This window comes from Solanum pennellii, chromosome 10 (assembly GCF_001406875.1).
Source record: "Solanum pennellii chromosome 10, SPENNV200".
In the NCBI taxonomy this organism is placed as follows: Eukaryota; Viridiplantae; Streptophyta; class Magnoliopsida; order Solanales; family Solanaceae; genus Solanum; species Solanum pennellii.
This window is the reverse complement of record NC_028646.1, coordinates 5,693,925-5,704,175: the sequence shown is the minus strand read 5'-3', so window position 1 is coordinate 5,704,175 and position 10,251 is coordinate 5,693,925. Positions and strand designations below refer to the sequence as shown.

General features: G+C 34.2%; 1 protein-coding gene across 2 annotated transcripts in view; it reads right to left on the bottom strand.

Annotated features, from left to right (window-relative positions):
• The window catches only part of LOC107002335 (DEAD-box ATP-dependent RNA helicase 8-like), a 15,843-nt gene extending 6,786 nt beyond the window's left edge, over positions 1 to 9,057 (bottom strand). For both annotated transcript variants that reach the window (XM_015200317.1, XM_015200316.2), the window contains exons 1-6: positions 8,478 to 9,057; positions 6,577 to 6,637; positions 2,643 to 2,877; positions 1,745 to 1,983; positions 1,033 to 1,284; positions 775 to 955 (exon numbers count right to left, since the gene is read on the bottom strand). In XM_015200317.1, coding sequence (XP_015055803.1) covers positions 775 to 955; positions 1,033 to 1,284; positions 1,745 to 1,983; positions 2,643 to 2,877; positions 6,577 to 6,637; positions 8,478 to 8,743 — 1,234 coding nt within the window. In that variant the 5' untranslated portion in view covers positions 8,744 to 9,057. The remainder of the gene's footprint in view (positions 1 to 774; positions 956 to 1,032; positions 1,285 to 1,744; positions 1,984 to 2,642; positions 2,878 to 6,576; positions 6,638 to 8,477) is intronic.
• Between the last annotated feature and the right edge of the window lie 1,194 nt (positions 9,058 to 10,251).

The window sequence follows — 10,251 nt, the reverse complement described above, 5'->3', positions numbered from 1 at the left end:
GGTGGGGGGGGGGGGAAGCTTTAAGCGCAAATAAAGTGTGGGCTTCAATGAAAAAAGGCGTAAAGGGAGAAAAGAACATCAAATATATATTTTAGTCCAAGTCTAATAATTATAAACATAAATGACAAATATCTTACCAAAGAAATTGAAAAAAAATTATGATAAAGTGAAATATCAATTAACTAGTTTCACTTCTTCATAAGAGGCTCATTGACAATTGTCTTAGAACCTTGATGACAACATGAAGCGCACATAAATGAAGGCGAAGCGCTTAACAAGTTTTGAGCTTCGTTTCAGGGCTTAAGCGCGCTTAAAGCGCGCCTTTGATAACCCTGAGATGACCCAAAGGAAATCGAGATAATTTGTTACCAAGCCGGAATCATCATCTAAGAACAGGCAGAAGGACTAGATCATCATACAATAGTCAAATCAGAATACTTCACCAAACAGGTCAGGGTAGATTGCAGAAATTCCACATGTACATAGACAACAATATTACAGTGAATTGAAAAACCCCAAGCATAATGAAGATACGAACGCAACTGCGAAGCTAAAAATGGAAGTTCCTCGCACAAACATTCTCAGTTAACTTCCCTGGAACCCACACATGTAACCCATTATACAGAGGCACCCACACATTATACAACAACCATAATTAACAATGAGCAAATTCCAACTTAGATGACAATGTGCCCCTCGAAAACCAGCAGTAACAACAGAAAGGAATAGCAAGTATGAGTACTAGTAGTTTCAAGCAGATGACACGTATCATACCAGTACAAACAAGGTTCCTGCAGGCACCATTGCGGAAGTCATGAAATACTCTGTTCCTATGATCTTGAAGCATCTTTGCATGGATGTAGAAGCATGAATAGCCTAATTCTGTGATCTTCTTGGCAAGCAGTTCCACACGGTTTACAGAGTTGCAAAAGATAATTGATTGGTTGATTTGAAGCTGTCAAAAGAGTTTTTTGAATTTATGAATTGCAGCAAACTTCAAAACATCCAAGCTTACTTGAGTTAGGTACTAACCTTTGAGAATAAAGTGTTAAGGCAATGAAGCTTCTGTCTTTCCTCTACGAAGGCATAAAATTGAGTTATACCCTTGAGAGTAAGTTCATCCATAAGGTTGATAACATATGGCTTCTGCAAGTATCTTTCTTTAAAGTCCTTGACTGTGACAGGGAATGTAGCTGAGAACATTAAAACTTGACGATTTGCTGGCAAGAAACGAATCAGCTGCACGATGGAAGGTTGAAACTCCGGAGAAAGAAGCTTATCAGCCTGAAGGACATAAGTATGCACACAGATAGAATTAGTAGTCATGTAAAGTGTTTTCACTCGAAACATAAAGATTACATTTTCTTTTGAACAGGTGATATATAGAAAGATACCATATGGGGAACATTCCTTAGGTGTGTTCATTTTGAAAAGGTAATAACTTGTACATTTGAAGCATATATCATAGCCGTATGAGTTCTTTATTTTTTGGATAAAGACATTGAACCAGCTTATGCTACATTCTCCCACATTAATTAGGAAGAAAACTTTGTATGCCAGAGATCTTATGTTGAAAAGACCTTTCTCTAAAATATTAGTAGCCGCACATGAAAAGTACTCTATACTGAGTAAAGCACACAAACAATCATTTTATAAGCACGTCATTATTTTAGTCTTCTCTGTATTCTCTCAAGAAAACACAGTGCATACAGATCCGATCAAATAAATGGGTGAGATGGATTACCTCATCCATGACAAGCATGGAACAATCTTTCAAAACACATATCCCCTTTCTCGCAAGGTCGAGTATTCTTCCAGGGGTTCCAACTAGTAAATGAACCGGTTGATAGAGTCGCATTATATCATCCTTCAAGCTGGTCCCCCCAGTGGTAACCATGACTTCAATTTTTAAGTGCTTCCCAAGTTCTTTGCAAACTTGAGATGTTTGAAGAGCCAATTCTCGCGTAGGAACAAGGATAACAACTGCATTAAGAGACAACAGACAACAGTAAAACACAAGCTAAAACTGAGTGAACCAAATCTCATTTCTATGGAAAACAATAAAGTGGATTTCTTTCGGTATACACACCATCAAAAATGCTCCAGTATAAATAACAACTTTCATGAGCCAATTCAATGTGCAACCAACTGACAATTTCAAATTGCCATCTAAATTTTATCTAAAACTCTAAAGTCATGCCAAGCCAATTTGTGAACTTCAGCTTCATCGTCAAACAAACCAGCCTGAACTCAATAAATGCTGACCTCAACAGCGACTCGAGCTTAACTAGGTTTAACTCAAACTCTTCATAACGTAGAAGTATTTTTCATGATTAATTCAGATGTTGGCATTTATGTAATTATGTTCAAAACAATCGTATAAAAAGAGAACTTCTGCATGTTTATTGTTACAAGCTCTGCAAGTTCCTTTACAAAGTCATTTAGTGTGCCACAATGTACTAAATTTATTTTTTAGACGATGCACACAAGGTTTACACACAGCTATTTTGCAATTTCATTATAAAGATAAGAAATTAGGGGCCCAAAAGAGCCGACTGCTGGCTGAATTCATAGTAAGCAATATGACATGTACTAGAACAAATAAAGGCTTCAAAATATGGCTATGAATTGCTTGTCAGAACCTTGAATGGCATTGACGTCCTGGTCAATTTTTTCCAATGCCGGAATGCAGAAGGCAGCAGTTTTCCCTGTTCCATTTTTGGCCCTAGCCAAAATATCACTCCCAGTAAGAGCAATTGGGATACTCTCTTCCTGGATTGGAGATGGTCTTTCAAAACCCTTTTCATAAATTCCCATAAGCAATTCACGCTTAAGAAAATAGTCTTCAAATTCATTTCCCTTGGTCGCTGTCACATCCTACCAGGAAAATAGACAGTATCCAAGTTAAGTCCAAAGGAGGCAAGGAAGCAAAGGTACAAATGCAGCACATGCATGCAGAACAATGAAAAATGTTTTCCTACAAATATTTTTACTATCATCATCATAGAATGAAACCAAAATTGACAAACAAACCAACCCAATGAACATGAGATTTAAAGCAAGACATGCAGACCGAGGTTAGGTAGTACTGATTCACATTAACATAATGACCACTTGACTGTGTTAAAAAATAATCAACCTTGTCATAACAACCACCATTGTGTAGACATGGTTTGGTTGCTACAGTACAGAGAAATTAATCTATTTATAAAATTTAACATAGCATATTACAATGTTCGTTAGCATTATACTTCTTTAATAGAACTTGAATAAGCTATATTTATGTGGGATTGAATGTGAAATAAGAATACGAGCACTAATAATGCATGGATTAGAATAACAAAAATATCCTAGTCACTTCAAATTTGTATCTTTCCTTTACTAATAAAATAATACTCTCATTGTTAATCTTTAAACTACTAATTCATGTATAACTTGTGTCTTGGAATCAAACGGCCCCTTAGAGTTAAAAGAACATAGAAAATTGATATTGCAGAATCATAATCCCCAAAATATTAACTGCTACACATTACATGACATGAATAATCCTTGCATAAGACCTCAATAAAGAGCAAAAATTGCATGACATTCGAAAAAGCAAATTTCTGACTTCCCACAACTCTACAGAAGCAACTTGTTATTTCTATTCCACTTAAAGTTTCCATTTACACTCTTAATCAATGTCCCGCCTTTTCGCACAGGGCACTTAACAGTTTTTCGGGAACACTATTACAACGTGGAAAGATGGAGATAGTTTAGTTCAAAGACACCACGCAGAAAAAATAAGACGGCAGAAAGGAAGGAAAAAACTCATAAGTAAATTATTGAAGTGTGACTATCTCATTTAAAACTAATTTTTAGATTAGATCGTCACATAACTCATGGTATTAGAGCAGGGAGAGGTCTTAGGTTCAAGTCTCACCACCCCCATCACCATAAGGAAATTTCACATGCTTGACGCAGAGAGAAAAAAAAAGAACCAAACCTGCACGTGAGGGGTAGTGTGGAACACATAATTAAGTAAAGAAAAAGTGTGGAACACATAGAAGTTTGAAGTTTGAAGTTTAGAGATGTGGGAAGTCAGAATTAACATATGAAAAGGAGAACTAAAAAAGACTCCTAAAATATATGATAAGGGGAATTAATTAGAAATAGTCAAATATCATACAAAGAAAGAATTCCAGTAAGCTAAACATTAATAGTCCAACTAAATAGAATCAAAATTGATGACTTTTTGGGAGGTCTCAAATTAATTATGCAAACTCAACCTGGATACTTTCAAGTTTTATCTCTAACCAAAAATTCAAAACCTTTGTTCTCTCGGAAAAGAACTCTTGATATATATTTTTTTTGGAGAAGAAGAAATCTTAATATATTTTACTTTATATACTAGAACAACATCATTGATCGATGCTTTATATATTCTTTTTCTTCATCAAAAGAATGTGTTAGTTACTACTAAAAACTAAGTTGCTTGGACTCGGGTGATGGTGCCCGACGCGGACGCGAATCCAAGGGTTGAATTCGGCAAAATCTAAATTTTAAGATCTGAGGGTACAGATCCAGGTATGGATACAGGTGTTGGAATTCGGCTAAACAATCCAAAATTATATAATAAAAATATAGCGATATTCTAAATGTTGAAAGACCACCAACTTCTTCTTTCACGCTCTCTAGTTCTCCCCCTCAAAAAAGAAAAAGGAAGTCATTCAAGGTCATCCACCAATTCCCCTTACAGATTGCTGCTACTAACTACCAAAAGTCAGATCACAACCGCTTAAATTCTTAGTTTCTCTGAGTTTGGCTTGAAAAAATAAATATTGACCAACAAGAAAAGCTAAAAAAGTAGACAAAGGGACTATAAATTTAGGTATGGCATATCTCATGTCTTAAATCTATCTTATCTTCTATCAAAATCTCAATTTTCCCCAAAATTTGTCCATGGACTCAGGTCAAAGTATCCTATGTGGGCTGACCGAATCCCACACAGACCCCGCACCCATCTCGTGTCGACACGGGTGCAGCAGCAAAAATGAACAGATCTTCCCTAATCTTGAGCCATTTTAATGACAAACTATATAATATTTTGGAGAGCAATTATAACTTGAGGTCGCCCCTTTCTTACATGCATCCTCTTGCAAGTATATCATGTTAACATTTCACATTCATTTGATTATATATGTTATTTTTTTTATGATATATGCATTGATTTTGAATAACTAGCAGTGGGAATGATACTAATAACTAATGGCAGTTAGCAATATATAATGTTGACTAATTATGGTAATTATCAATAGTGATTAGTGGATGTAATAATGATTGACGGTGATGAATGTAAATGATGGCTAGTGGTGATATCGAATGGTTTTGGTGATTGATGGTGGTGGTGGTTGTGGTGGTTGTGGGTGATGGGTGAAAGTAGATGGAGTAGCGGTGAATTGTCATCTTTGTACAAAATCTTAAATAGACATCTTAATATTATTAAGACTTTGTTATAGATCTTAATTATGCAGATTCATTTTGTGATTGTAAAATAACAAAAACAAATGCACTTAATGATTATGATTCAAACCTTGAAAACAAATAGACTTAATGATTGAGATTTGAATGATTACAACTAAGACATTTATTAAGTGCAATCAAATGAGGGTTAATCCAATATCAGTTATTTTCTGCTTCTTTGTATATTGATTAAGATTATGCTTCTTCTCTTTTCTTTTTGGTTCTATAGTTAGTTGGATTTTCGAGGCAATTCTTCTTCACTTGGGTTGAACACATGTTGTGGAGCAACTCTAAAGTTATCAAGAGACAATACAACTTTCACCGAAAGAAAATTTGAAAATTTTACAATACACTATTTAATCATCAAGATCCAATGATTTGAATTAATATCCTTAGTTACAAAAAGATTCTTAAATGAACACATTATATTTAAGTCAAAATATCTAATAAATTTTAAAAAAAAATTATAATCCACTATTGAATTATCAAGATCCAATGATTTGAATTACTATCCTTTTTTTAAAAAAACTGTTTTGAATTACTATCCTTATGAAAAAAATTCTTACATGAACACATTATATTTAAGTCAAAATATCAAATAAATATTTTTAAAAATATATCATGTAATTTCTTATTTCTTTGTATAACTTTTATTTTACGACTCCAAAAGAGTAATACAATATTAATGTAGTAACTTTTTAAGATTTTGTTTATGAGATTGGGTAAAAGTACAATGCACATAGTTAATCTATTTTTGATATACAATATTTTTTTAAACCATTCAAGAAAATATAATATTTATTTTCATGTTAATTCTACTTTTTAAGAATATTGTTCTTCTGGCGTATGTAACCTTATTGGTTGACACAAGACACATGTGCATAGCATGTGCAGTAAACTAGTTTATAAAAAAAGGTAAAGTACATTCAATTTGAGTAACAAAAGAGAAAAAATAAAAAAACATGATGTCTAAGAAGAACAATAAAGACTTTCGCCTTGACATGCCATCATCAAGAGAATAAATCAAGATAAATTCAACTAATTGCATAAAGAGTTGACAAATGCAAGGTTTACCTCTGTCCTGTATCTAGTATCCGCTGGTGGTATCTTCAACCTCGCCTTCCAGTCTTGTGAACTAAAGAAGAGGAAAACGAGATGATTTAGCTCTCTCAATTACGTTTTAAATATTTTCAACAACATAATTTATAAGATAAACGAGACTTATGAAAGACATATAACCCCAAGTGACCTTCCAAACACTATAAACCGAAAGTATTATATAGTTAAACTTTGAGGGAAGATCTTTCTTAAGATATTCTAGTTGAAGCTAATAATCAGAACTATACATCGTACGGAAGCTAAGTTCCCTCAAAAATGACATCCCTTGGTGTAAGGCTGCCCCTTAAGGCTCAGCATTAATAACTTGTATCATATGAGTGGACCGCACAAGACTCCCCCCCCCCCTTGTTTTTTGCAGGCATCATATCAAGATTCATGACCATCTCTCTATATTTTTGTAATATAGTGACCATACGTTCCTCGATTGTCCCAGAATTCACAAGATACATAGTCATATTGGCCTTAAAATTAGGGAGTTAAGGAGGATCTTAACATTGAAATCTCTTGTATTACCATGCTTTAATTTGTTGCATTTAAATAAAATTTTATGAAACAACATTCACGAAAAAGCAGTTCCAACACCATATGAATAGCTAAAGCATTTTGTCCATGAAAACTAAAACTGACTTTTATATATTTCTAGTCTTATACCGCCCTGTCTCATCACATTTGCATCCAAAAGTGTCAACTAATGAAGTAGTCTTTAAGGCAAGAAATGTATTAACACTTAAGAACTGGCTAACTTGAGTGAAGCCATCAAACATTAACTCACTCAACATTGATCTTGGTGAATGTATGTACTCATGGACCCAGCTTATCTTAAACTAGAAATAGAATGCTCGTACGTTCATCGTAAACCCATTTACTAAGCTCAAGCCCAACAAAAAGATTTTATGCATCACACATAAATACTATGGGCGTGTTTGGATTGGGGTTTTTTTGAGTAGCTTAAAGCTAAAAGTCATAAACTGGGAATACCCAACTTTTGGCTTTTGGCTTAGTTTTATACTTTTACAGCGGCACTTTTTGCCATGCCGAAACAGCTCCAAATATAAAAAAAGAGCTTAAAAGTCAAATGCTACTTAAAATAAGTCGATCAAAACACTCAATACATCAGTGTCCATGTCCACTATTATATATAGATCACCTTGACTTCTCCAAACACGTGTTTGGGCTTTACCTGTTCTCACTTATCTAACTATAGAAACACAGAAATATCTCCAAGCATGCAGTTATGTATTTCCAACAATGCAGCCTTATAAATGACTCGAACTAATCTAAACAAAAAAATTTAAGCATGACTAATTTTAATGACGACAGCCACTAAATCATAAGTTCAACTAACTTCCCGCTATTATCAACAATTTAAAAATTCAAATTCATATACTGTTTTGGTATGAACAACTTCTCTTAACTTAATTTGGTAGAAAGATATCAATCTTACACAAACTAATCTACCTACACTTGACGATGACATCAACGTGTTTCAAAGAGAAGTCAAATTCAACCTAAATTTAAACTACTCCTAACAGATATTATCCATATGTGGTAAGCGGGAGCAGGTATGCTTCCTAACTTTATACATAAAAAAGGACAGCTTGGTGAACCAAAGCTCCAGCATGGCTATGCGCAGGTCCGGAGAAGGGCTGAACCACAAGGATCTATGGTACATAGCCTTAACCTACATTCCTGCAAGAGGCTGTTTCACGGCTTGAACTGTACCAGTTGCTCCACACCTTTTTACTAACTCCACACCCTTCACATAAGTATAATGGGTAAGAGCTGTAGTACTCTGCACTGACAGGCTCAAACATCTCGAATGAATCCGAACTATAGCAAAAAAAAAAAAAAACTACCTTTGATCAACTGCTTCAGATTGTACCGTCTTTTCAACCTCATCAACCGTAGAATCAGATGCCAACTGGTTCCTTCTGAGCCATTGCTGTGCCTGTTGGTTCTGAAACTGCTGCTGCTGGTTCACCGGACCTCTCTGCACATACTGCTGTGGATTTCTCGGTTGAAAATTAGGGTTAGCGTTAGGGTACATGTTTCCGCCCCCGCGTCCGCCGCCTCCGCCGCCGCTTCCCATTCCCGGCGGTGGATATCTTCCTCTGGGATTCATAACCAATAAATAAACCGGATCTCAAAACAAAAACCCTAAAGAATAGTACTAAATGGAGCAACAAAAACCGTCCACAAAAGTATTATCTGAAGCTTAAAATTCGATCTAACAAAAAAATGTACAAACAAAAAAGTTCTACCAAATTTGAAGAAATTGTATAGAATTTTTGGTAGAAATTTTAGAGAATTTTGAAGATGTTGTGAAGAAAATGTGAGAAATGATTGCAGAAACGGTGGGCCTTAGGGCGCAAAACAAATTTGTTTAAATTGCAGAGAGGTCACTTTAACTTATACCATTTTATGGAACGGGCTGAATATTTGGGTGTTTCGTGTAGGATCTATACTTTATATATTGCAAAATAATCCTTCCTATTAAAAGTAAAAACAAATCGACCCTTATTATTTATAAAATAATATAATCTTTTTATTTTTAGTTTTTGCTAAGATGGGGAAGGTTGTAGTAGAGAGAACATATAGTGGCTGATTTTTATTTAAAATAAAAGATTATGGTTGAACTACTATTAAATTATTACCAGTGTTTGATAGCTAGTTGAGCATATTAAGTACACTTTAATTAGATAAAATATAATTATAATGGCAACTTATAATAAATCAAATAAAAATGATATATATCAATAACAATTCCCCACCTATTATAATTGCACTGCTTAACATTTTTAGGAATGGACTGATTGCATGAAATTCCAAAAGAAAGAGGAGGATATATTGAACTATGTTGTGAAACAATTGGCTAGTGTGGATGGTCATTGCTTTAAAAATAAATTATCTACTCATCTTTAATATTATGAATTAAGGACTCGTTTTAAAAATAAATTATCTACTCATCTTTAATATTATGAATTAAGGACTCGTTTGAATATACGACATACAATTACGATTTGAAATTAGAAGTTTTTATTTAAACATGCAACTATGTATAAGTAAATGTACCTGAAAGAATAAGAAAGTTATTGTTTTAATCTCTTTGCATTTATTATTTCCTTTTATTTTATAATGAGAGAAGTATCGAGAATATTTTTAAATTGCGCGTGAATTATTAGTTTTATCTTTGAATTATTGACGGTCTTGAAAACACTCCTGTACTTGATTAAATAAACTTAAATACACCATTGATCTTGCAACATGAGAAAAATAAACCCTTAAATTATCGCCAAGTTTATAGCATCTTCAACATTCCTCCCGGCTTTTTAGTAAGAGTATATGCTCTACAAGAGTTTGAAAACCACTTGCTATGCCTTGTTGCATATTAGAGGTATATCTAAGTTTAGTTAATCAAGTATTGTGACAGTTTGAGCGCAATTTGTCTAGCCAAGGATCAAGTCCATCATGAGAGAACCAAGCATATTGACGTAAGGTATCATTTTCTGAGAAGTGAGAAGAGAATCAAGGTGAAGAAAGTAGGAACTGCTGATAATCCTGCTGATATGTTCACAAAGCCGGTTCCACAGAGCAAGTTTCAACACTGTTTGGACTTGCTCAACATCAGAA